General features: G+C 42.3%; 2 protein-coding genes and 1 long non-coding RNA gene across 8 annotated transcripts in view; 2 read left to right on the top strand and 1 right to left on the bottom strand.

Annotated features, from left to right (window-relative positions):
- sonb (SON DNA and RNA binding protein b) overlaps positions 1–16,270 on the top strand; it is a 65,459-nt gene extending 49,189 nt beyond the window's left edge. The window contains exons 9-14 of one of the 5 annotated variants that reach the window (XM_023804444.2): positions 1,369–1,479; positions 12,852–12,968; positions 15,051–15,198; positions 15,321–15,386; positions 15,468–15,583; positions 15,661–16,270. In XM_023804444.2, the coding sequence (XP_023660212.2) occupies positions 1,369–1,479; positions 12,852–12,968; positions 15,051–15,198; positions 15,321–15,386; positions 15,468–15,583; positions 15,661–15,822 (720 nt within the window). In that variant the 3' untranslated portion in view covers positions 15,823–16,270. Of the gene's footprint in view, positions 1–1,368; positions 1,480–12,851; positions 12,969–13,686; positions 13,779–14,179; positions 14,268–15,050; positions 15,199–15,320; positions 15,387–15,467; positions 15,584–15,660 lie in introns of those variants that run through there. The other 4 variants (XM_072700243.1, XM_023804445.2, XR_002837289.2 and 1 more) reach the window with 4 other exon arrangements.
- Positions 16,271–16,350: 80 nt separating this feature from the next.
- Positions 16,351–27,769, bottom strand: LOC111840053 (DNA replication fork stabilization factor DONSON). 2 transcript variants are annotated; one of them, XM_023804447.2, is made up of 10 exons: positions 27,038–27,769; positions 26,750–26,827; positions 26,470–26,664; positions 25,997–26,175; positions 25,537–25,715; positions 25,359–25,446; positions 20,839–20,952; positions 17,825–18,023; positions 17,497–17,712; positions 16,351–17,193 (listed from the first exon to the last, which is right to left on the bottom strand). In XM_023804447.2, exons 1-10 carry the CDS (start codon positions 27,425–27,427, stop codon positions 17,056–17,058), a joined length of 1,776 nt encoding a protein of 591 aa, XP_023660215.1. In that variant the 5' UTR covers positions 27,428–27,769; the 3' UTR covers positions 16,351–17,055. The 2 variants fall into 2 exon arrangements, with proteins under 2 accessions (XP_023660215.1, XP_023660214.1); XM_023804446.2 differs by having other exon boundaries at positions 26,750–26,830.
- Positions 25,506–26,372, top strand: LOC140578631 (uncharacterized). Its single transcript, XR_011982899.1, has 2 exons — positions 25,506–25,642; positions 25,979–26,372. It is a non-coding gene; the product is annotated as an uncharacterized lncRNA (long non-coding RNA).
- Positions 27,770–27,836: the final 67 nt, after the last annotated feature.

Below are 27,836 nucleotides of genomic sequence, written 5' to 3' on the forward strand. Positions count from 1 at the left end.
GGTTAACAGAGGAAGAACAATGATTTCAAGCACTACTGTCCTTTTAAAGCATCCAGTCTGCTATTCTAACTCAATCAGCATGACAGTAATCTTCAGCCTTGTCCTCAACACCCCTCTCACCTTTGTTAACAAGGGAATCTCTGAAATGTCAGCAGGTCCTTTTGTGGCAGGGCTGAAATGCAGTGGAAATGTTTTTTTGGGGATTAAGTTCATTTTCATGGCAAATAGGTACTTTGTAATCAATGGCAATTCATCTGATCACTCTTCAAAACATTCTGGAGTATATGCAAATTGCCATAATAAAAACTGAGGCATCAGACTTAATGAAAATCAATATTTGGGTTATTCTCAAAACTTTTGGCCATGGCTGTAGAACAAAGTGTTAAAACTTGGTAATGTTGTGACACCACTTATTCATGATCTCCATGGCAAAACACTCATAGTGTATCGGCAGGTGAATCCCACAGGTCTGCTATGTTTTTAGTGGGAAGCCATAAATTTAGAGCAATGACTTACAATTCTATCACTGAGAAGTTGCCTTGAACATCAGCCTGAATTAACTTTTGGGATTTTGTTTTGAAAATGCTATAAGTTAGAGGAACCGGGCCGTGCTGCAGCTTACTTGGTGACCTTGGGTACATTTCCCAAAAGCGTAGCTGCTAACATTGTAACTGTTGCAATTGAATGGTTCCATTGTAAGTTGCTAACAGGAGCATTTGGGAAGCAGACCCCTAGATGAGGATCTGGCTAAGGAATGACTTAAGTTTCAGTCACCTATTGGAAAGCTGCAAATGATAACCAAAAATGCATATAAGGTGCATATTCTGTTCATAAGTTTATGTTGACTTTGATGTGTTGGCCAAGTTTGAGTTATTAATTGCATTTGTGTACCATCTGCATTAAACCAAATGGCCATCATTGTGAGCCAAGCTGTTATGGTATGTTGTTTTCTAGATTTTCCTTGGTGGGGGGGAGGTGAGGTCTGGGGAGGAGCTTGAAAGGTTTGTGCCCTGGGTGCATGTGTGCTGGCCACTACTTGCTATTCTAGACAATTTCTGAGTGGTTTCTTACTAGTAGACCATTGGCCATCAGTGCTGTGGGACTCCTTCAAGTTGTGGAAAGAAGGTGCTTTGCTCTTCACTCAATATTTGTATGCTGGCTTGGTGGGCATTTGATTTGAGGAGGCTGATTTAAAAAGAAAATGAACTTGGGTGATGTACAGCCATGGAAGAAAATGAGAACACTTTCATCCATATGGAAGGGAGATGTGTATGCTTGTGCTGTTCCTGATGGGAGGTGGTCTTTCTTCCATACAGAAGGGAGATGTATATGCATGTGCTGTAGCTGATTGGGTGTTCTTTCCTTCAGCCTGTGGACATCACGCTAGCTGTGAGTGAGAGGGCGGCAGCACAGAAGCGGCTGGCTGAAAACCCCTTTGATGTGAACGCCATCTGCATGCTGAGTCGGGCACAGGAACAGGTGAGTTTCTCCAGAGGCAGCCTCAGCATGCGTATGCTCGTGTGTATGCATAATTGTACTCACTGGCTGCTCACAGCGTGATCCATTTCAAAGTCCTGCCAGATGGGGCCTCCTGCAGTCTTGCATCCTTGCATTTTTATCATCATCAAGCTGACAGCATGGACTTGTTGTTCACCTCCTTGGTCTCCTTATTTAAGTTTAGGTGGTAGGGCTGTAATGAAACACACACATTATTCATGTACTGTTCAGTCCATCATTTTCGCTTCAGTAAGCACAGTAAAACAAATTAAATCATTTAATGACACGGTTAAAAACTAAATTCACAAGTTCAACATGGAAAACATGCTAATTTTGGCTGTGAGTTGGTTACAGCTAATACTGATTACAGTCCATCATAATTGGCAGTTTGAGAGCACTTATATTCCCCAATAAATGACATCAGCACTGGAGAGAGCAGCTAAGACCAAAACTGTCAGTTTTTTTAGACTGAGTTTGGATATGCTGCTGGAAATGCATCCAGTGTGCTAAATGATTTCATATGACATCATCCATGACTGAGTGCAATTAGAGCAAGGTAGAAACAGCCTCTGCAAGTTTGTCTTCTTGTGGCATCTAAGGCGCTTTGGCCTGGAAATTGAGTTTGGGCCAATAACTGTTTATGGCTATAGGGATGTTTGTCGCTACAGAGCACCGGATTTAGGTCATTGTGATTATGATGTTATCTTTTTTTTAATTTTATTATTAATTTTTCGTATTTGCTTTTACAATGTGGAAATAAGCATCTCTTAAGTTTTGTTATTCAGACACGTCAATGTCAGACACATTGCCTTATGTTTACAACTTTTCCTAGTTGTGTTTGCTGGGCTCATAAAATTTCTAAATCCCTAGTAGCCCTTCAGGTGGACATTCTTCAAATTTTGTTACCCTGAAATTAATTTTGATTAGCCCAAATAAAAAAAAAGCAATAAAAAAACATTTTAAAACATGTAGTAAAAACCGTTCTTATTGTTTCACAAACCAGCCACAATGAGGCAACATTAACTGGGCATCAGCAGCAAACTTGTGGCATAGCAGTTTGTCAGCATGACGGACATCGTCAGGAAAGCAAAAAGAAACCATTCCTCAATCTCTGCAGCTGCACATCCAGGGATAAAATAAATCAATAACAATTTGCCTTTAAGACACTTAAACTTTTATTTATTACAGCACAGTGCAATGCAACTGCTTAGCATTATTACTACATGACAAAAATAACTATAACTAATGGATAATGAATGAAGAATAATAAGCATGACATTTACTTAAACATGAATACTATGGAAGTAAATCTGTATCATCACAATTTGAATTTTATATGCCACTGAAATTCTAACATTGAATATTTATGCATTGGAAATTCGATGGTCCGAATTCACACGCAAAAATACAAGTTATACATCCGGGATACCAAAGCTAAGCAATCGAATCTGTGGCTGCATTTGACTTCATGCAGCCGCTTACAGCACAACAGCAATGCATTCCGGTCCTGACGTTTGTATCCCAGGCAGTTCCGAGGCGTTATCTGCTATTTCTCCCGAATACCACATAAAGCAGTTATAACTGTTTTTCAGTTAATTTACCTGGTAAAATAACGTTTAAATAAATGACATAAATGCTCTTAAAGTGCACGTAAGTTAGTGGTTTATTTATTGTTAGTTACTGTAATGTTGTGCTGCTTTATGTGTTTAATCGTCCAGTCTGTGAAGAAGGCATTCAAGTAAGAATTGCATTTTACTCAGTACATGACAATAAAAACTTTGATTTCTTGAAATACATGTATTTGATCTTTTTCCTGGCAGCTATCTTTTTACACAGGGCCACTATACAGAATAGTTTATTTTCAACTGCTAACAGTTTGGATCAAGAGTTGTTTATTTGAAAAGAAGTAATGTGCATGTAGGTGATATTTGTATAGATTTATCTGGCAGTCAGGTCTCGCACACTATGAGGAGTAGAAGTTGTCCGACTTGGCTGCAGTCAGTTTATACTCCACCCCTGCAGCCGCAGCCAGATGCTCTTGTCACGTCAGCTGCAGACAGACCTAAGCCCAAGTCGAACGCAGCCACAGATTCGATTGCTTAGCCTTCTTTAACCTCGTATTTTTGCATGTGATTTCGGACCATCGAATTTCCAATAACTTGCAATCCTCCTATAAATTAAGCTTTAGTCATACACTTCCTAGTGCACAAACCGTCAACATGATCAGCAACATGTTCATTCAGTGGGGATAATCTTTCCTCCAAACAGCAAGTTAAGAGCAGTATAGGCGAATAAAGGAATGAATTTTATTTTACTTATGGATAATTTCTGATAGCCTGTTGGGCAAGATGTTGTTACATTTTGATCGCCTGACAGGAAATATTGACTATCTCCAGTCGTTGGGCTAGCGATTTTGCAAACCTTGGTTTGTGTTTGCAGTATTATTTTATTTTTTATTTTATTTAAGAAAGTGAACAGACATACATACTATTACATTTTATAAAGTACATACTTCAAATCATAATCATTCTCTGTTTTTAAAACTAAGATATTAGTAACACAAAAAAACTTAGCTCAAATTATTTGTTTCGTCTAATATGTAGGGAAATTAATAATTAATTGCATTTAATTATTATGTTTTAATTGTTTTTCTCCAATAAACAATATTATAGAAGTCCCAATTGTTCAGTTACTGGAAGATTTAGTTCCAGGATATGAGTGGAATTCATTTATGGTTAGGGTAGGGGGTGCATTTTGTAACACACATATGCCTTATGCAGATTGCATCTTTCAAAAATGTATACTTCACATGATCAGCATGCTGCAGGCCTGGGTCATGTGAGGGGGCGTCTATTTTTTTTCATGGCCTCTGTCTTTGTGGTGTTTCTGCCATGTCTGCTATGTGCGCTCGATGATCACTCCTTTGTCCCCCAGTACGCATTACTCAATTCTAACAAGAACTGTGCACCAAAACATGAGTGCAACACTTAGGCTAAAAAAAAAGAACTCGTGAGTGTCAGCTGTCTGTCACCCAGTCGTTCTTGCAATAATATATGAAAAGCGTATTCCAAAAGCAGTTTATCTAAAAGCTAGTTAAGAAAAATATATCATCTGTTCAATTTTCTATCACACTTACATGGAGAGGTTGAGATGATTGAGAGATGGAATTCGGGGGGGCTGAGATCTAGAGCAGCTCTTAGTCATTTCCAGTGTTTCTTTGTAGTTTGCGGTTATCTTCCCCCCCCCCCCCATCGCGGCGACTGGTATACACACATGTGTCTTAGTCTTTTGGTTCTGCTCCATCCCGGAGGAATCCGAGATGTGTGACTGTAAAGTCCGTGAATATTGATCATTGGGAATTCAATACTCGTACGAATGATCTGAGACATCCGACAAGAGTCCCAGTCTAGGGGTGTGTATAGTGGTCCGATGGATTTACGACCGTGTAGTGAAGCAACTTTAGAGCTAATTTCAATTAAAGCATTAGCTTCAGATACATGCAATTACATGATAATCCTTGCTCAAATTAGGGTTTATGACAATTTCCCCGTCAGTTCAGTACCAAACATGACATTGCAATCTGGAGGTTTACACATCGAAAGAACAGCATTAATTAATTCATAATTTAAAATCCATTGTACATAAGAACATAAGAACTATACAAACGAGAGGAGGCCATTCGGCCCATCAAGCTTGCTTGGGGAGAACTTAACTAATAGCTCAGAGTTGTTAAAATCTTATCTAGCTCTGATTTAAAGGAACCCAAGGATTCAGCTTGCACTATGTTAACAGGAAGACTATTCCATACTCTGACTACATGCTGTGTAAAGAAGTGCTTCCTTAAATCCAGTTTGAAATGTTCTCCCGCTAATTTCCACCTATGGCCACGAGTTCTTGTATTTGAACTAATGCTGAAGTAACTATTTGGTTGAACAGCATCCAGACCTGTTAGAATCTTATAGACCTGGATCATGTCCCCCCTCAGTCTCCTTTGCTTGAGGCTGAACAGATTTAGCTCAACTAACCTTTCCTCGTATGACATTCCTCTAAGACCAGGAATCATTCTTGTGGCCCTACGCTGCACCTTTTCTAAGGCTGCAATGTCCTTTTTAAGATATGGTGACCAAACCTGCACACAATATTCTAGGTGAGGTCTCACCAAGGAATTGTATAATCTTAGCATTACCTCCCTTGACTTAAACTCCACACACCTGGAGATATACCCCAACATCCTATTGGCCTTTTTTATTGCTTCCCCGCACTGGCGAGAATGAGGCATGGAAACATCAACATACACACCATGGTCTTTCTCGTAATCAGCTACCTTTATTTCAGTAGGTCCCATAAAATACCTGTACTTTATATTTCTGCTCCCTACATGGAGTACCTTACATTTGTCTATGTTAAATTTCATCTGCCAGGTATCGGCCCAGTCACTAATTAAATCAAGATCCCGCTGTAGCTGCTGAGCCGCTAGTTCAGTATCTGCTACACCACCCACCTTGGTGTCATCTGCAAATTTTACCAGTTTACTGTATATATTGATGTCTATATCATTTATGTAAATTGGGAACAATAGTGGTCCTAAAATTGAACCCTGCGGTACCCCACTATGAATGCAGGCCCACTGTGACATTGTGCCTCTTATAACTACTCGCTGCTTCCTATCTGTTAACCAGTTATCAATCCAGGTCGCTACAGTTCCTAAAATACCTGTCACTTCGAGTTTAAGTAAGAGCCTCTTGTGGGCGACAACATCAAAAGCCTTTTGGAAATCTAAGTAGATGACATCATAGGCCTTCTTATCATCAACTTCCTGAGTAGCTTCCTCAAAAAACTCCAACAGATTTGTTAAACAGGATCTACCTCTCCTAAATCCATGCTGGCTATCCCTCAAAATGTTATTTGAGTCCAGGTAATCTACCATTTTCTCTTTGATTATAGCCTCCATAACTTTACCAGTTATACAAGTTAGACTGATTGGCCTATAGTTTGACAAATTACTTCTATCCCCTTTTTTGAAAATGGGCGTTATGTTGGCATGCTTCCAATCAGAAGGTACCACACCAGGATGCTGGTTATTCGCATCAGCACATAGCACACGTGGTTGTTATACATCACTAAATATTTACATTTTTATGTAAGTTTTTCAGAAGTTACATTCCAAGTTTAAATTAAGCATTTGTAAATTACAATTTGTGGTTAACATGGGATTATTACAATAATGTGATATCTGTGTTTAACAACACACACATTCCATTCATGTAAGAATTGGACGAGACAAAGCGAACATGAAAAAGGCACCATTTGGCTTAATTTATGACTCCTCTGGAATGCAAGGGAGAAGGAGGGTGCCTCCGAATTAGGATGAACAAATAAATTGCTCTCCTATAACAGGCCTTATAAGAGGCAAAGTGATAACTGTGATACATAGTCACATTTCTTTAAAAGTTTCCTAATTTCTCTAAGGTAGATGTGAGAATATGTGGATATCTACGCGTATTTGACTATATATACACACACACATAATCTCCAACAATCAGTGTTTTCTCCCAACTGATATCCTTTCTGTGTTGGAGTAACGAAAAAACAAATAATGTTCCCCCAACAGAATATTCTCCATGACTGTGAACTGGTTCAGGACCACTGAAATTTGCAAATATTAAACCATTCATCCATTGTAATTTTACATTTGCTTTCTCTTTCCCATTTATTCCTTATGTAATCTGTGGTGTGTCTCAGTTTTTATAAATCCTTTGTATAGACTAGATATAATGCCTTTATCCAAGGTCAACTGGTACACCTCTATAAATACTTTCAGCACTGAGTTTTTAATACAGTGGTACGTCGAAACTCGAACTTAATCCAGATCGAATCCTAAAAAGTTTGAGTTCTGATCGAATTTTCCCCATAAGAAATAATGGAAAACTAAATTACTTAATTGGTTCCCAGCCCCAAAAAATACACTTAAATATGTTTTTTTTTAGCATTTTAACACAAAATGAACCGGATAAAACAAGAAGAGCATATACTGTACTAAACACATCTAAGCACATTTATCAAAACAGTAATTTGTTAAGTAAGAAAATAAATGTATCCAAACAATGTGTAAAGTTAAAAAAAACAATGTGTCCTGCCCCGATCGTCCGCTCCTTCCGTGTGCCATGCCCCCTCGTTAACCCCGTGTGGAATCCCTGTGTGATCAGCTGTCTCTGGTTGTTTTTATTAGCTCTCTGTATTTCGTCCGCGTTTCACTTTGTGTTCCCAGTCCGGTCATTGTATTGTCCGTCTGCGGTTTACGAGTGTTCCGCAAGACGAGCAAAGATTTTTAATAAATTTTGACTTGGAAACCGAGCAAGTCCTGGTTTACGAGCACCAAGTATCATCAAAAATCATATGGCACATATGCGCTCCTTGTTTTTACTTGCGCTCGGCTTCAAAACAGGAAGCGCATGCGTGCGCTTCTTGTTTTGACGCCGAGCGCACGTCATCACAACTGAATGGTTATTCACTTTCTCACGCTGCGGAATTGTGTCTGCGGAATCGGTCTCAGTCGGCATGCCTCACTCGTATAGTCAAAATTTAGTAGAAAAGCACCACCTGAATAAGGGCATAGCAGTGCGAGCGATGAATCTGTTTAACAACAATGCAGTATCCACATTTTTGCGAAATCGAAAAGGAGGCAAAAGAGGCTGTCATTGGTTCCTTGTTAAAGTCGCACAAACAAAAAAAGATTCCAGTGACCCAACAGATAGCAGTGATTCCGTTAACTATAGTAAAAGTCGTCCTACAAAATAACCCTCCTCCTCTCCTCTCTCGTCTCCCTCACACCATCCACGATTCTTTTCAAAGGTAAAGTGCAGGCTAATTTGTTTTATGTATTTTTACTTTATATTTTGTATTAATAATTTTTATATGAATATTTTTGAGTTGTGGAACGGATCATATTAGTTTCCATTATTTCTAATGGGAAAATTCGCTTTGATATACGAGTGCTTTGGATGACAAGCATGTTTCCGGAACGAATTATGCTCGTAAACCAAGGTACCACTGTATTCAGCTAGTGTAAAAAATGCACAATGCTATCACAGTGATTGCGAGGCTGAGACTAAAGCTTTACCCTTTGTTTCTGCTGAGAGACTCATTTCCCCAAGCATACAAGTTATCTTAGGTCGGCGTTCACGGTTTGACTTCTGAGATTCAGATCAAGCTCTAGGTAATTTTTTTTTTTTTAACTGGTTGGTTTGACTTTTAAGAAATTCGAGTTCTAATGAGTTCAAGAACTGAGGTATCACTGTATTACAGTTCCTTTTTCTAATATCATTGTTAAAGTAATGTCGCACTTGAAGATATCTCTAAAAAAATCCTTATTATCCAAATTATTTTTTTCTTTTAGAACCTGAAAATTTAGCAACTAGTCCTCATCCATTATTGTACAAAGGGCCGTAAGTCCTTTTGTAATCCAATTTCGGAATTCCTTATCCAATCTATTACGATGGAACTATTACGAGGAGCTATGGTAATAACTTCTGAACCATAGCCATCAGACACAGGTGACTTTGTTACTTTTAAGCTAAGTTAAGTTCTTTTATGGATATAACTGCAGTCAATGTTTTATTTTGGTCTTCAGTAAATATTTTCAAGAAGGCATCAATATGTTTTGAGAGCTGGGCTCTGTAGATAAATTCTCATAATATTCTGTGAACATGAATTTTGACCTATTTATATGATACATTATTACTATTAGGAATTCATATTTTATAAATTGTGTTATCTTTTCTTTGTTTTTGAATCCGTCTCACCAAATACTACATTGATTTTGCTCCAGACCCATAGTACCTTTGTTTTGTAAAGAGCATGTTTTTTCGATTTCTTGTGTATGTAAAATATCCATTTCATTTCTAACTTTATTTCTTCCAATATTAATGGAACCTGTTTCACTTTGTTTCACTTCCAGATCTTTCAATGTTGAGTTCAGATCAAATAGTCCCTATTGTTTTTACCCTTTTCTTTGTATGTGCTCAAAGCATTTCCAAAGTACCACTTTTAGTGTATCCCATATTTTTTCCAGTCCTACTTCCCCATTATGATTTTCTCCTAAAAACGTTTTAATTTCCTGTTTAATTTGTTCTTTAAATTGGGGGTCATTCATTGGGTCATTGGGAGTCCAGAATTTAGCTTCCATATTGTATTGTTACTTTTATTATTCAGCTGTATTAATAATGAGATTGTAGCATGGTGTGCAAGGTCAATTCTGCCAATATCACAATCTTGCACTCTATGTCTGTCTCTCTTGAACATAAAAAGGCAATCAGTCCGTGAGTACACTGAGTGGGGGTTGGAGTAATGAGTATAATCATGCCCATTTGGATATAAATCTCTCCAAACATCTATTATTCCAAACTCATCAAAAAGCTTTCTATGCAATGGCTGTGTTTTTTGTGTTGTCACATTTGTTGAATCTAGTCTGGGATTAATATGCACATTCCAGTCTCCTCCACATATCAATACATCATACTAAACATTTTCTGATAAAAACCGATACCACTGCCAGGGGGGACTAAACATTAAACAATGTTAAGAGGATCCCTCCATCTGTCCTGGTACTAAAATATACCTCCCTTCTGTATCCTTCTTTTCTGTCAAAAATTCAAACGGTACCTTGTGAGCTATTAATATTGCAACCCCCCCTCCTCTGGCCAGATTTATATGACACAGAGTTGCTTGCAAGGGAATTCCTGACTCCCCTGTGGAGGACTGCCCTCAAAGGCGGCAAAACAATACTAACTTAGAAAGGCAAGTGATGTAAACAATTTTCAAAGCAGTGATAGAATTAATCGCACTCATCACAGATTCTTTCATCTAACCCAACATTACAATTTCCTAATCTTTTAAGGAGAAAGAACAATAAGTAGATAAATAAGAGGACAGTTAATACAATTTAGAAATGATCTTGGCGAGGAGACACATGTCAGTATTAATAAGCAAGGCAGTGTTACCCGATCAATGTATTAAAGGCTAAGTCAGTTGCTCAATTATCCATCAGAGATTTCTGTCTGAAGAACTGCAACTTTTCCTTATAAAAGGGTTTCACCGGTTTGTCTAAGCTGTTATCACTAGCATGTCTTCCAGCATTTATTTGATGCTAGACCTCTCTTCAAACCAAGGAAGATCACCAGCAGATTGGACAAGGTAATTATACAAACCCCATTTCCAGAAAAGTTGGGATATTTTCTAAAATGCAATAAAAACAAAAATCACGTGATTCACGTGAATCTTTAATTGACAAAAGGAAACATTTACAACAGTTGTACTGATCAACTCAATTGTACTTTGTAAATATATGCAAAGTTAGAATTTGATGCTGCAAAACATACAACAAAAGTTGGGACTGTTAAAATTCCAGTAATACCAGTTTGGAAGACTCCACATTAAGCAGGTGAGGTATTATGATTGGGTATAAAAGTAGCTTCCATCAATGACTCAGTCTTTACAAGCAAGGATGGGGACGTGGTTCACCCCTTTGTGCCAAAATTTGACAGACTACTGTTAGTCAGTTCAAAAGGAACATTCCTCAAAGCAAAAACGCAGAGAATTCAGGTCTTGCATCACGTGCAGTATGTGATATCGTAAAAAGATTTTAAAAATGCAGAGACATCTCTAAATGGCAAGGTGGGAAACCACTGTTGAATGTGTGTGATCTTCAAGCCCTCAGGGGACACTGCCCAAGAAACCATTATGCCATTGAGACACTGTGTGTCACTTAACACAGTCCATCGCTGCATCCAGAAATGCAACTTGAAACTATTATGCAAGGAGGAAGTCATACATTAACTATATGCAGAAACGCTGGTGAGTTCTCTGGGCCCAAACTCATCTCAGGTGGGTTGAACGACTGTGGAACCATGTGCTGTGGTCAGATGTGTCCAAATTTCAGCGTGTTTTCAGAAAAATTGGCGCCAGGTTCTCCGTGCCAAAGATGAAACCGACCATCCCAATTGCAGTCTGTGAAAGGTGCACAAGTCACCATCTGTGATGGTATGGGGTTGCATCAATGCCAAAGGCATGGGTGAATTGCATGTGTGTGAAGGTACCATTGACTCTTAGGTGTATTTTAGGATTTTAGAGAGACATGTTGCCATTAAGGTGACATCTCTTCCTGGGACGTCCAAGCTTATTTCAGCAGGACAATGCCAGACCACATTCTGCATGGGCTACAACAGCATGACTTCGTAGACACAGACTGCATGTGCTTGACTGGCCTGCTCCCAATGCAGATCTGTCTCCTGTTGAAAATGTATGGCGCATCATGAAGAGGAGAATCACACAACGGTGATCACGGACTGTTGAGAAGCTGAAGTCTTACGTCATGCAAGAATGGACAAAATTTCCAAACGCAAAATTACTACAATTAGTGTCCTCAGTTCCAAAACAATCAAAAAGTGTTATTAAAAGGAATGGTGATGTAACAAAATGGTAAATATGCCTCTGTCCCAACTTTTATTGAATGTGTTACAGCCATCTTTGCGTATATTTACAAAATACAATTACTTTGGTCAGTTCAACTATTGAAAATCTTTTCTTTGTACCCTTTTCAGTTAAAGGTTCATGTGAATAAACAAATCACATATTTTTGTTTTTATTGCATTTTAGAAAATATCCCAACTTTCAGGAAATGGGGTTTGTAGGTAGAATCAACAAAAACAAGCAAGAAATGGCAACAATAGACTACAGTATCCAGATAATTTTGGGGGCCGTTGTAGCCCACCTCTGAGGTGCAGCAGGGAAACAGTATGTTTGTTTCAGCCTAAACAATCTTTTTGCTGTTTTACTTGAAAAATGTGTTTAGGGTATTTATCTATAATACAGCTGCAATTGTGTTTCACATTTCCTTAAGGAACTTCATAAAATTGACATTATTGAGCATGGCTTAAGTGTCCGCGTAGTTTATTGGGCTATAGTATTTCTGCAGTGTAAGGGTTTAATGTAGTCCCAGGCCTGGTTGTTCAGAAGTAATTTGATTCAGTCTTAGATAGGATCAAATTTTGAAAATGAGTTCCAAAAGAAAAAAGGATTCTGAAATTGATCACCTAATCCAGTCTTGGTTTTCATTTGGATCTGTTCAACATATTCAGTGTATTTTTATATAATGTATATTTTGTTTTTATATTTGTTTTTGTTGCTTTGAAAACGATGGATTACCTGATCCTAGATAAGAAAACATTGGATTTCCAAATCCGGATAATTCTGATCCAGATTAAATTTAACAATCAGATTCTGGTAATAAGCAGCTTGCACTCTGATGACTAAGTACAACACCAGTGATCTTTGACCCCCCCCCCCCCCCTTGGCAGGTGGATGCCTGGGCTCAGTCAAACTCCATTCCAGGCCTCTTCACGGGCTCCACTGGTGCCCAGGTGCTGTCTTCTGAGGAGCTGTCCAACAGTGGCCCACAGGCATGGATTAAGAAGGTAAGCCCCTTTACCCTGCCCCCCCAGCCCCTGATGGGGTTTCCTTGTGTGCTCTCCAGATACAGCATGATGCACCAGGTACAGGTAACTCTTGCTAGTCAACAGCTGTGACTTATCTTGAATGGGTGCAAAATATTTATTTATAATTTAGCCTTTTGATTAATGTTTAAAATTAGAATTTAGATTAGCCATTACCTGTGTTTCATAGCGGTTTCAGTGTCTGCTCCAGTTCAGGAAGATGCCTCATGTTGACTTGACTCTGCAAGCATGGCTTGCACACAAGAACACACTGAGAACTTTCATTGTCTTAATGTCTTAAAAAGCAAACATACAGAGTGAAGCCTGACCCCCCCAACCCCCTCCCCTCAGTGTGTCACTGTGCTGTCTGTGCACGGCTGTACCCGTTTCAACATGCTCACAGTCTGCGCTGGTTCTCATGCATGGTGTGAGTTCCAGGCCCCACTCAATACTGGTGTTCAATTAGAGGAACTTGGCCATTAATGTATTATTTCCTGTATGAGTGCACTTGTTTGCTGTCGCTGCACATTTTAATTTTCCTTACATATGCAGTCATGCAATGCATGAAAACCAGCTAGCCCCCCCCCCCCCCCCCCCCCCCGCCCCGGGAAAGGCCTTTGGGAGAGCGTGCGTGCAGGGTGTAGTCACCAGTGGTGAACACACAGGGATGCAGGTGTGTTTGTGTGACGTTCTGTCAAAGCAGGTGCAATTACAGGATGGGGTCTCTCCTATCTGCAAGGGGCCTTTGCTAAAACACAGAGAGAATGAGAAAGAGGAGGATGAGAGATGGAAGTAAGTACGCCTTGTGACGAACACCCCTCCCCCTCGGTGCCTCATCCAGGACAACTGGCACCCAGTGCCCTCTCTACACACTCCCCTGCGACACCCATGAAGTTTAATCCATCGTCACCTGCTGCACCTTCTTCTGTTGGCTGTGGCATGCAGATGACAGCTTTGCATAGATTAAAGGGGACTCTGCAGTTTTTTTGTAATTACATTTATTTGTGGCCTTGGGGTGTGGGGGGAGGAAATTTCCCACCTGTACAATGATAACATGGAATGAGGTCCGTCATGACGTAGGGGTGGGTGCCAGCTGGTGTGGGGACGCTCCGGGGTGTGGGGCTATGGGGAGAGGTGGAGGTTCACAGTCTGACCTGTGAACTTTCACCCCTCTGTATGGAAACTTGTTTCAGGGTCAGTCCTTGTAGCTGCCTTGTTGCCATGGTCACTGTCAGGCCCTGTCATTCACAAGCGATGCACGGCCGATGATAAGGGGCCAAGGTACGTACGCCAACCACAGCCTTATGTCTATATCTGTGTGCATCTGTGTATGTACAAGACATTCTGCAATGGCCTGACTGCACCGAGTGCTTGTTTGCATAATGTATCTTCTCCGGTTAAATAAGTTAAATGCTCACTCAAATGAGTTATTTCTTTAATAACATTACAGATTTATCTGTTACTTGCATGTTTTATAAATTAATGTTTTGCTCGTCTTGTTGCTAGTTTAGCTTTAGGGGCTTGGCGCGGTGCCAGCCTGCATGACTGACAGCTGTCATTCGGCATAGCAGTATGTGTGTGTAGTCAGCAGGGCCTACCGGCCACACTCAACTGAGGAGGGACATTACTGCATTGCCGTTGAGCACGGTACTTAATGTGTGGGTTTGCTGAAACAGTGAGAGGCTGCAGGTCAGAGGAGTCTCCCGTTGGCTCTGCAGGTCAGGGGTCGCCAGTCCTCTTCTCTGACAGCTGCACTACAAATTTCCTGTTGCTCTCTGGATATGCAGCCCCACCTTGCCTGGAAAAGTAGTCTGCAAGTCAAGTGGCAGCTAGAGAACCTAGCAGGCCTATGGCCTTCGGGGGGCCCTGGGACTGTATGTCTCTATCACTTCCCGTTAGAGGATGCACAGAGCCCCTGGTCAAGGGTGTGACATGAAGCCCTGTCTTGCAGGCGTCTGCCGTGATACTGTCAATGGCAGTATTAGTGCTCAGCAGCTTACTTTCCCTTCCTGTATGTGCCCCCCCCCCCCACCCAACTCCCCACCCACCCTCCCCTCCCCCCAGGATCAGTTCCTACGTGCTGCACCTGTCTCAGGCGGCGTGGGAGAGTTTCTGATGAGGAAAATGGGCTGGCGCGCTGGTGAAGGACTAGGCAAATATAGGGAAGGCACCGTGGAGCCCATCGTCATCGACTTCAAGACGGACCGCAAAGGTAAGAGTGGGCAGGACAGGCGAGCAGCTAACCGTGCCCTTTAGCCGAGGGGAGTGACACACAGATATTACATGACTACCTCTATCTGCTTGTGGTCATGTCTGCATGTTCATGCTGCACAGGGCTGGTGGCTGATGGGGAGAAGATGCAAAAGTCTGGCAGTCTAGTTGTGATGAAAGACCTGCTGGGTGAGTCAGTCCTGATGCAAAAAACTTGAGTTTCTGGGTTTGCTGTGGGGGAGGGGTTAATAAACCATGTACCCTTGTCAGGTAAACACCCAGTATCTGCTCTTATGGAGATCTGTAACAAGAAAAAGTGGGCACCCCCTGAGTTTATCATGGTCCATCACAGTGGGCCTGACCATCGTAAGAATTTCCTCTTCAAGGTAGGCATGTTCCACATTGTTTCTGCACATAAGCACATGACTGTGATGCCTTCCTCCCTCACTATGGCTGCCAACAGGTAGTGGTCAACGGTACAGATTACCAGCCCCAGACGGCCAGTCCCAACAAGAAGCATGCCAAAGCCATGGCTGCCACCGTGGCCCTGCAGGCCATGGGTGAGGTGTCCGGGGAGACCATGCATGCTGGCCCTGTCTTCACTGCTGCCACCTCCACTGGCTGACTGCGACCCTGCATGCGAGAAAACCCCCTTAGCTGGTCAGCGCTGACATAACGTCTCCTAATTGGTGAACTAATTTTTTCTTCTGACACAGTTATGTCAATACCCACTGTATTAACTGCAGAACCATCTTCCAGATGGGTTTTGCTAATGTACATGTTCAGGGAGAGAGATGTCGGCTACTGTGCATTCAGTGAGTGTGGCTTATCTTTTGCCATTTCAGGTCATGCTGAAACACTGTTTGTAAATCACATTGAAGGATTGTTTTTATCTTTAGTCGTAAGGCTGGGGATGGGAGCTTTTAATTTTTTAATGGTTTCACTGAATGGTCAAGACTAATACCTTCTGGAATCTGCATTGTTGCCACCTTTTTTATAAAAACTTTGGATGACAGCTATTTGCTGGATGCATGCTGTTTTCCTGACCAAATAAACCTTATCTTGAATTACCAGCTCAGATTCTGTGAATGGTTCTGGTGAATGTTTCATTACAGCAATTCGAGTATTCAGTGTTCCATGGGAGTAACAGCAGAACCTCTACACCAGCACATGTAACCTAGCAGGTTAATAGTAATGTTCTTAACTAGTATGCCTTTGCTGCCCAATCCTTTTGCATTTGTCTAAGCCTAATACACAAAAATACATAGCTCAACATGCATGTATTTGTGAAGAAAAAGTTAAATGTTAAATTGTGGACAGCTGTCACATTCTTCTTTTAAACTAAGACCATCAACTGACAGTGTCCCTCAAGCACACCAGCAGCAGAATTTTACAAAAGTGCAGTTAGTTTAAAATCAGTTTAATCACAAAATCCATGTATGTGGAAATCCTCCATCAGGCAGGTTATTCTGTATTGCAACAGCAGCCATACTCCTGATGGCCTTATGAAATGTGTATCTATCACCTGCTGCAGAAGAGTTGATGTGTCGATCACTCTGTAAAAATGTCCTTCCGCAGCTGTCGGGTGCCTACTAGGTCCTACAGCAGATAAAGAACATTGACATAGATTGAGGAGATCTATGTGCATCCGAGGGCCTTATTGGTATCCAGAGCTGGCCGTGCTCCTACTGACTGCTGGAGCCCAGGCCCTGCTCCACTTGCTTGTACAGAGCTTCCTGAGCATAAGGCTGTACCAGCAGTGCAGAATGTTAGAAACTAGGTCCAATGAAGGTGATTCAGTGCTGGGATCTTAGAGGATCAAGCCCCTAGGGAAAGGAGCAGGCCATGTGGGACTTCATCAGGTCCTCCACGAGTAGGAGTAGTCATCCATGTCGAGCTGCCTGAGCACAGACCTGCCCAAGCGAGCTGGCTCCGCTAACTGCTGCACCGTGCTGAGGGCCAAGCCGCATGCTTCCAACTCCTGAGCAAGCTTCTCCTGAAGAGAAAAGAGCATTCATGTAAGGCCTCACATGAGAAAGTTTCAGACTACCTTTCGAAACTGCAAGGTTGACATTGACAAGGATTTGGTACCTGTTCCATACTCTTATGTCCATTTCAAACAACAAATATTGGTTGGCTTGAGCATACTGGTAATACATGGAACAGCCTTCTCAGGTACATCTGGAGTTACTGGATTTTTTTTTTTACTTTAAAGATGACTAGTCAGCATTTTTAAGGTGTTTCACCTAAATCTCAGCAAAATAGCTAGCACTTTATGGCTCATTCTCTGGACTTTGACCTGTTGTGTGTCCATCCTGGGGGAACCAAGTGAGGTATTAAGCACAGCGGTGGGCTCGTGGGTGTACAGCCCCACAGAGAAGCGACCTCTCTGAGCAATGCGCAGTAGCTGACTCAAGCCATGGAGAGTGTGAGGCATCACAGGGCCGCTGACTTCCAAGCTGAACATATCCTGGTATCCATTTTGCACCTGGGTCTTCACAGTCACACTGCGAACCTGTGATAGGAGGCAGGCACTTCAGAACTGGCCTTCTAACGTGGAGTAGCTTTGACAGGAGAGTCATATTACAACTCATTCTTCAGGATAGAAGGGGTAAAAGGTCTATCACCTTAAGTGTCTGCAGTGTAGCTCCCCGAAATGCCACAGGGGCTAGCAGTGTAGGGGGCAGGCCTGCCTGCACTCCCGAAGCTGCCACCAAGTTTTTGTAGTTGATGAAAAAATTGAGGAGCGTGAAGGTGTCGGTACCCTTCACCAGAACCATCGACTGGGGCCTGCGGTCCAGCTGCACCTCCCTGTGCTCCTTACGGCTGAGATCAGGGCTCAAGGAAAAATCTGCATGTGACATTACTAGACTTTAAACATTAGTTTGTTCGGCCAAACAGATTTGCATCCGAGGGTACTGACTATGTTAGGTAAGAATCCTTTTTGCACGCATGAATACACTAGGGTTACCGTGATTAGTCGACGTAGGCGATAACAATGCTGAAAATGGGTCGACATCAATATTTCAAATGAATGCATCTTAAAATTATTTTAATAAAATTACCATTATGATTTCTAAAATGGTTCAATTCATTATAAGAAATGTTTTCCTTTAATATCACTACGTAATTATGGGAGTAGCTCATTATCACAAATGGTTGCTTTTACACTGCAAAGTGCGATGGCATACCATAACGGCACCAATGCTATGTGCTATGCACCAGCACCTGAAGAGGAAACACATCAGGTCAGGTTACGGAGCATGTGCTGATGCAGCACATTGCCGCACCCACCACATGGTGAAACTCCTCTGGATCCTGACTGGCGACCCCCCAAGCACACCCACGGTCCAGTCTCACCCTCTAGAAGTGACCATCTATCTGCCACAGCCAGATATTACATGGGCATCCCCTCTGCCTGGTCCATCCCCTCGGGTCCTCAGCAACGAGGATCCTGTGAGCAGGGTCACCCTCACGTAAATGCGCCACATGGTCATAGTGCCATAACAGACGTGACCTTAAAATGCAGGTAATGTGCCTCATTTGGGACTCCGCTAGCAACCACTCCTTCGACAAAAAGTCAAACCAGCGTTACCCAAGGATTCTCCAACGAGACACAGTACCGAAGGAGTCTAGTCTTCATCTCAGCTCACTGGAAGGCGTCCATGTCTCACAGCCATACAGCAAGACAGGGAGCACGAGGACTCTGAGGATTTGGACCTTCATCCTCTTGCAAAGATATCAGGATAGCCACACACCCGTTTCCAGCTACCTCATGACCCCCATGCTCTCCCAATCCATCTGCTGACTTCATAGGAAGAGTCACCAGAGACATGAATGTCGATGCCGAGGTAGGTAAATCTCTCGACAAGGTCAACATTCTCCCCGCAGACAGATACACTGATGGCTGTGCTTAAGAAGTCATTAAAGGCCTGGATCTTGGTTTTTATCCAGGAGACTCGCAATCCCAGGATATCCCACAGGGTAACTCGATCAACTGAGTCAAACGCTTTATGGAAATCGACAACGGCTGCAAAGAACCTCTGCTGATATTCACGCTTGCGCTCAATGAGAACCCTCAGTGCCAGGATGCAGTCGATCATAGACTTCTTAACCACAAAACCAGACTGCTCTGGCTGCTGATAGGCGAGCAAGTGATTATGGATCCTGTTAAGGATGCTAAGGATGATCCGGCCCTGAGAGCAGTGTTATCCCCCTGTAGTTGCCACAATCCAGGCGATCACACTTACCTTTTTCACACAGGGACTACAAGTCCCGTTTTCCAGTTAGTTGGGATGATGCCTGACACTCAAATGGAAGCAAAGATTGCCTGCAATGCCAGGAGGACAGCCTTACCATCACCCTGAAGAAGCCTTCTCTATGCCCAGCTGATTCACCACCCGTGCAATCTCAGTGAGACTGGGTGGTTCACAACTGAATCAGCCTCGAGAACCGTGGACCTAGAGACGTCCAATGTCCTAGCCAGAGGGTCAGCTTTAAACAACTGCTCAAAGTATCCGGCCCAGCAGGTCACAACTGCAGTGTCATCTGTAAGGACTGTTCCATCACCTGCCCTAACTGCAAGTCACCATGGAACAGATTCAGATATATATAATGCTTCGATTCTTCTGTAAGCAGGATATGGGTCACTAGACCACAAATGGTGTGGTGGGAACACCAGTAACACCAACACAACCCTCAGCAACCTTCAGGACCTTATCATGGAAGGTCTCCCACATCACATTAGTGTTGGGAGTTGCACCCAAGTCTGCAATTTCCTTATAAAAACTATACAAAAACTCATCAGAAACAGCTTGATCTTGGAGTCTGACCAAATCCAGCCTTATTCTCCTAGTAGGTGATAGCTTAATGCAGTGTTTCCCAACCCAGTCCTCAGGGAACCCCAGACAGTCCAAGTTTTGCTTCCTCTCAGCTCCTAGCACACCTGTATCAGGTATTCGGTGTTCCCGATTAGCTGGGAGCTGGGAGCGAGCAAAAATGTGGACTGGCTTAAGTGGATCTATGCGGAATCACTCAGGTGCTATTCTGGATGGTGGACTGCCAGAATAGGCAAAACCACCCTAAGTGCTGTCTATTCATGTTTCTTAAATTAGCATTAGAATGAAGGTTTTCATTTTGTATCTTTTGACCTAAATATACTCATTATTATTAAAGCCATAAAGTTGTCTGCTTGCTACATTAATAACGTATAGGTTTTTGTGAAAATGTTTAGGCTATAATTTGGGCTTATTCTACACTGATTGACAGTGCCAATGTGTACATTTATGTGCGTTGGACTAACCAAATTTATTAAGCATAAGGATCTGGCAAATTAATACAGATAACTAACTTTTGGGCATCACAATATGCATCTAATTAATATTTTTAGGCATGATACTAATCTGCTTTTTGAATTGTGGGTGAAAATAATGTCTGGAATACATTACATACATCAAAAGCCCAGCAATTGGAGATACAGTTTGATGTCAAAATAAAATTAACTTAAATTCAGTTAATTTTGTAGTAGTTGTAGTTGTAGTCCTGTGACCAAAAGCACAGCATGCAGAACCTTTGATTTTTGCATTAAAATTTGTCACCACTATAAAAACAGAACACCCCATGGACACTTAGCAAAGGATACAGTTTAATGGACACAGAATCAGGTTTGTTTATCTGGTCCTGTACACCCATTTCCTTCAGCCAGGAAAAACTGGCATCATCATCATCATCCTCTGCTTCACTCTGCTCCTTAAGTCTGCAACAGCAATGGCACGATAATATAAGCCGAATAGTAACGTCCCTCCTTAACTACACAGGCGCTTTCCCACCACAGGAATCACAACTTAGGTTAGTTGAGCTAAATCTGTTCAGCCTCAAGCAAAGGAGACTGAGGGGGGACATGATCCAGGTCTATAAGATTCTAACAGGTTTGGATGCTGTTCAACCGAATAGTTACTTCAGCATTAGTTCAAATACAAGAACTCGTGGCCATAGGTGGAAATTAGCGGGAGAACATTTCAAACTGGATTTAAGGAAGCACTTCTTTACACAGCGTGTAGTCAGAGTATGGAATAGTCTTCCTGATAACGTAGTGCAAGCTGAATCCTTGGGTTCCTTTAAATCAGAGCTAGATAAGATTTTAACAACTCTAAGCTAATAGTTAAGTTCTCCCCAAGCGAGCTCAATGGGCCGAATGGCCTCCTCTCGTTTGTATAGTTCTTATGTTCTTAACTTTTGTCATGAACTTCTCTTGTGTTCCCACCGCAAGAACGCAGACCAATTTTAGTTTATTAGAGGTAGTTCCTGAATGTTTTTTTAGTTCCAGCTACTGAGTAGGTACTCTTCGCTGGACCAAGGAGTACTGGGTGAAGATTGCCGACTGGTTGACCCCAAGCACCAGCGCTAACTTGGACGTCACACCGATGTAAGGGGAAAAGAGATGGAAGCAATTGAGCAAATATTGAGCAGATGGAATTATTTTAGAATCTCAGTTACATTAAATGATTAATAAACTTTAACTTAATTAACTTTTTTGAATGCGTCTCCATTTCTGCATGTGAAATTGACAGGTGACTGATATTTATGTCTAATATTACCGGTGCCGCTGGTGAAACTATCCTGCACTTATTAGAGGAATAACATTATATTGGTTTTTTTTTTTTATTCTGTGGAAAATTAAAGCTGTGTCCTACTTTTAACCATTATGGCATGGGATAACTAACAAATAACGAAATGACTTGTTCATCCTACATTGTTTTGGGGTGTTTCATATAAAATGTGTGCCGTCCTTACATAAACTTCAGCTGGTACAGAATGCAGCAGCCAGAGTTCTCACAAACACAAAAAAATTTGATCACATTACACCAGCCTTATCCTCCCTTCATTGGTTACCAGTTAAGTCTCGGATTGACTATAAAATACTGCTATTAACTTATAAAGCACTGAATGGCCTTGCACCAGAATACCTTAGTGATCTGCTGACCTCATACAACCCCCCGCGCTTGCTTTGTTCTCAAGGTGCGGGATATTTGTTAGTACCTAGGGTAGAAAGAGCTACAGCAGGCTGCAGAGCTTTCTCCTATAGAGCTCTTCAGCTGTGGAATGGTCTTCCACCGGAAGTGCGGATTTCAGGCTCACTCTCAATATTCAAGTCTAGACTAAAAACACACCTGTTTTGTTTAGCTTATAGGGACACTAGTTCTACCTCTAGCTAACTTCTCACTCCTAGTTATACCTATAGTGTGAGGTGTAGAGCTGGGTGGGGATCGGTGCCATTGGCTTTGGATAAACTGAACTGTCAATGCTGTCACTCTAGCTTCACAATCGCTTGTGGGATTGGAGTGCTGTCATTTCAGGGACTCCCCATGCCTGCATTCCCACCTGCCTCTCCCTCCTACTTATGCTGCCATAGCCATATCTGCCGGAGCATTGCACTTCATATTGCACTCATCTAACTTTTGGCACTGCCTAAAGTCTCCCCTACTTTGACTAATTGCATATTTTATTTCCCCTACTTCTCCTGGGGGGTGCTGCCTGGAGCCCTCAATCTATCAAGATGTCCAGCACACCCTGTTACATGTGACGTCGCCTCTACCAATGACGTCCGTGCACCAAGCTTGCCGTTCTGCCTGTGTCATCTTCCTTGTATGACCCACTCCCTGCCTTCTGGTTGAGTCCGATTTGACTCTCCCTGCCTGCCCCTGGAGGATGGGCTCCCCCTTTGAGTCTGGTCCCTCCCAAGGTTTCTTCCTTCAAGGGAGTTTTTCCTTTCCACTGTCGCCTATGGCTTACTCACTGGGGGCTTTGGGTGGGGATGCTGTAAAGCACTTTGAGATGATGTAATGTTGTGATAATGCGCTATACAAAAATAAATTAATAAATTAATAATAGAAGTAATCCAGCAAACTATAGGCCAATCAGTTTAACTAGCATTACTGGAAAAATAATGGAAGCTATAATTCAAGTGAAAATGGTAGATTACCTAGATGCAAATAACATTACAAAGGATAGCCAACATGGATTTAGGAGAGGTAGATCCTGCTTAACGAATCTGCTTGAGTTCTTTGAGGAAGCTACAAGTGAAATTGATCACAAAAAGGCCTATGATGTGATTTACTTAGATTTCCAGAAAGCCTTTGATGTTGTCCCCCACAAACGGCTCTTGTTAAAGCTTAAAGCTGCAGGAATTTTAGGAACTGTGGCAGCTTGGATCAAAAACTGGCTAACTGATAGGAAGCAGCGAGTAGTTATTAGAGGCACTATGTCACAGTGGGCCTCCGTTTATAGTGGGGTACCGCAGGGTTCAATTTTAGGACCACTATTGTTCCTAATTTACATTAATGATATTGACACGAATACATACAGTAAACTGGTTAAATTTGCAGACGACACTAAGGTGGGCGGGGTAGCAGATACTAATCTAGCAGCAGAGAGGCTTCAACGGGATCTGGATTTAATTAGCGAATGGGCTGATACTTGGCAGATGAAATTTAACACAGATAAATGTAAGGTAATCCATGCAGGGAGCAGAAATATACAGTACAGATATTTTATGGGTTCCACTGAAATAAAGGTAGCTGATTACGAGAAAGATCTCGGTATGTATGTTGATGCTTCCATGTCCCACTCTCGCCAATGTGGGGAAGCAATAAAAAAGGCAAACAGAATGTTGGGTTATATCTCTAGATGTGTGGAGTTTAAGTCAAGGGAGGTGATGTTACACTTATATAATTCCTTGGTAAGACCCCACCTAGAATACTGTGTGCAGGTTTGGTCACCATACCTCAAGAAGGACATTGCTGCCTTAGAAAAGGTACAACAAAGAGCTACGAGAATGATTCCTGGTCTTAGAGGAATGTCTTACGAGGAGAGGTTAGCGGAACTGAATCTGTTCAGCCTTGAGCAAAGGAGACTAAGGGGGGATATGATTCAGGTCTATAAGATTCTAACGGGTCTGGATGCTGTTCAGCCAAATGACTATTTCAATATTAGTCTAAATACTAGAACTCGTGGCCATAAGTGGAAATTAGCGGGAGAACATTTTAAAACAAATTTGAGGAAGCACTTCTTTACACAGCGTGTAGTCAGAGTATGGAATAGTCTTCCTGCTATTGTAGTGGAAGCTAAAACCATGGGTTCCTTTAAATCAGAGCTAGATAAGATTTTAACAACTCTGAGCTATTAGCTAAGTTCTCCTCAAACGAGCTTGATGGGCCGAATGGCCTCCTCTCGTTTGTAAATTTCTTATGTTCTTATGTTCTTAAATAAATTTAGCAAAGGAGACTGAGGGGGGACATGATCCAGGTCTATAAGATTCTAACAGGTTTGGATGCTGTTCAACCGAATAGTTACTTCAGCATTAGTTCAAATACAAGAACTCGTGGCCATAGGTGGAAATTAGCGGGAGAACATTTCAAACTGGATTTAAGGAAGCACTTCTTTACACAGCGTGTAGTCAGAGTATGGAATAGTCTTCCTGATAACGTAGTGCAAGCTGAATGCTTGGGTTCCTTTAAATCAGAGCTAGATAAGATTTTAACAACTCTGAGCTATTAGTTAAGTTCTCCCCAAGCGAGCTCAATGGGCCGAATGGCCTCCTCTCGTTTGTATAGTTCTTATGTTCTTATGTTCTTAAATTTGTTGTTGTTGTAGTAAAGTTTAACTTTTGAGCTTTGTGCTTCTCCCAGGCATAAAGTTTAGAGTTCCTGTTGTGCGTTAGGAAAGTGACACACAAAAGTGGCCTGAAACTACAAACGTTCCCGGTCAAGATGACCCAGGGACTCAGAATGGGGAACTAGGTTCCTGAACTTTGGTGGGAAAGCGCCTTATTATTCACACACAAAATCAGCTAGAGGACAAGCAATTCATCAGATAAACATCAACTATTTACAATGGCGAATAAACAGATCATGCATTTCCCTCCCATTGTAGTTTGATCATGTTGTATCAAACAGTCTTTCTCCTGATAATTGCACAAAGAAAACAAACAGATCACTTTCTTCAGAGTATGAGAAAAAGGAATAGCTGATAATCATGTACAAACAGGACATCTCTTCACGGAAGTTTAGACTTACTACTGAGCACCTTATCAATTGAGCTGCTACTGAGTAAACTGCTCAGCTGCAATTTACAGATTAAAGACCCACACAGAGTGACACTTACTCTGTATATGGTTCTTCTGTGTATTCATGTTTACCCTGATCTTCTATTTTCTTCTTTTCCTCCAGCAGGGGAAGTGTGAACTCAATTCCTGCAATCAGGTGTAAACATCACAGTGCGTATGTGTGTGTCACACAGTGGGATGCAGATGGAGGAGGAGAAGCCACAGCGGCATGCTCACCCTCAGCCCGCATGGCCTCCCGTAGCCCCAGTGTGGTGGACGACAGCACAGCCGTGATGCCGTCAGTGCCACTCATGCCAGCAGCACGGAACAGCACAGTGAACTGGTAAGTGCAAAGGTAGAAGTAGGGGCAGAGGCGCGCCCGCACCAGGCTGTATAGGGAGGTGACACTCTGCGACCTGGGCCACAAGCAGCATGCCAAAAAGACAAGCTCACAAAGAGAAACAAGTTGCTGCTTCACGAAACACCTAAGCTGCAGTTAAAGCTCGTTGTACATAATGACTCTCCTGCTGTGAAAACATGAGCTGCATAACCTGACAGTGTGCCTCAGTGATCAGAAGGTTACCTGTTCAAATCTCGTATGTATGCTAAATAAATGTAAATAAGGTGAAGATTTGAACTGCTAAATCAGGGCCCATTTTTGTCATACTGGACAACACAGGACTGGAACTGGCCTTACCAGTCATTCATCAGGCTCTGTTGCAGAGCCTCATCCTGCAACCAGGGCATGCTCTTCCCAGAGAGCTTCTTCTCGACACCAATGCGAGGGAACAGCGGCAGCCAGGACAAGGAAGGGTGCTGCCAGTAGACCAGACACTGCTGGAAGGCACAGCGCAGCTCAACACTGGTGCGAGGCTCCTGTATCCAGGACAACAAACAACAATCACTGAGGCAATATTATGATACATCCATACACATAACAATCCTTCAGTAAAGCACTTACCAGTCTGTGTAATAGAAAACAATATGATACCTGTATGTCCACATATAGACTGCTTTGCATATGCATGTCTAAAATTAACTGGACCTGTATATGCAGGGATCATTTTTCTCTGTGTGTGACTGCGATGTGTATTTCATACCTGAATCTGTGCACAGTGGTTGCAATATTTCGTACCTGGATCGGTGCAGGCAGGCTGCAGTATTTCATACCTGGATCTGTGCAGGCAGGTTGCAGTGTGTCGCCCGGCAGCTCTGTGTGAGCCCCAGTGCCACTTCCTGCGCCTTCAAGTGTTCGGCCCAGGAGAAGCTGAGGGGCGACATGATAAGCAGCCGCGTCTTCAGGCTCCAGTCTGCCGGATAGTCCCCAGGGGGGGTAGCACCATTGACTGCGGGCGCGTTACCGCTCTGCGGATAGAGAGAAACGACTCTCTGGTTTATTACAATACGAAAACTCCCAGAAAAATTCTCATGTTGGTGGATTTATAAGTACCGGGTAGGCTGCGGACGGTCTCCCTTCGCCCGAAAACAAATCATCGAACACGGAGTCATCGTCACTGAGAGAAAGCGGCTTCTGGGCGACAAAGAGAGCTAAAGTAGTTGTGAACGGTAACGAGGTGTGGGGTACATCGTATTAGATTTAAGAAGTAGGTCGTGTTATGATTTCAAATAATTCTATTAATTAGAATTATTGTGAAATCATAACACGGCCTAAGGACTAAATATTGACAGAACTAAATACGTTCGTTGAATCGGTAATGGTTAAGCCCCGTTTACCAACCTTTTGATCAGCTCTTTCAGCCCGTGTAAGGAGCTGTCCAAGCGGCACAGGCGCAGAGGGACCATCTTCCCCGGCCTCAATGATGGGCTTCCGCTCAGTGTGGTCCGCATCCCCACCCGGACTCAGAATGGCTCGCCTCTTCGGCTTACTGTGTGTGTTCTCGACATTGGCGAATGGATTCCTGCGCTTAACTCCGCCACCGGATAGTTTCGGTGAGCCAAAGAGCGGTCCGGGCGAAAACGGCCTGACTCCCGGTACTGACACGCCGGGACTACTCCCAGCGACTCGACCGGCTGCACCCACTCCCTCGCTGCGAGTTCTCTTCCTGCAAATCCGCAGAATGTCAGCGGGCCTCTTGAAACTCGGGGAATATCCTTCTTGTTCAGACATTTTAAGATCTCCCAAACACGCTCTTGTCGGTGTCTACACTGTACACCAATACAGTACAAATTTGGCGCGTAACATATTAATGACACGGATGTTACGACAAGCGTATCGGGCGGGTTCTTCTTGCCGTTCTGTTTTTGAATTGGCTTATCGGAATCTCATATGATCCAATCAGGATACATATTGGCATTTAACTCTTCCTTTGCCGAATAAACAGATCTGTGGTATGTTTCTAACTACTATATATGATTAAGAATAAAATGTCTATAGCGTGCAAATCGCTGTAAATATACGCCCTTTTTTAGCCAAAAATCAGTGGTAAAAGTGCCCAGTTAAGAAACTAGTTTAATTTGTGTTTTGTCGAGCTATACTATAGGCTAAATTCCATGTGCAACCCAAAAATGTTGCCACT

This window comes from Paramormyrops kingsleyae, chromosome 16 (genome assembly GCF_048594095.1).
Source record: "Paramormyrops kingsleyae isolate MSU_618 chromosome 16, PKINGS_0.4, whole genome shotgun sequence".
Classification (NCBI taxonomy): Eukaryota; Metazoa; Chordata; class Actinopteri; order Osteoglossiformes; family Mormyridae; genus Paramormyrops; species Paramormyrops kingsleyae.

Coding starts and splice junctions, on each gene's coding strand:
- LOC111840053 (XM_023804446.2), bottom strand. CDS start 27,427: ATGTCTGAACAAGAAGGATATTCCCCGAGTTTCAAGAGGCCCGCTGAC. Junction 26,665..26,749: donor GACCGTCCGCAGCCTACCCG/GTACTTATAAAT, acceptor CTCTATCCGCAG/AGCGGTAACGCGCCCGCAGT. Junction 17,713..17,824: donor CTACACTGCAGACACTTAAG/GTGATAGACCTT, acceptor CTCCTATCACAG/GTTCGCAGTGTGACTGTGAA.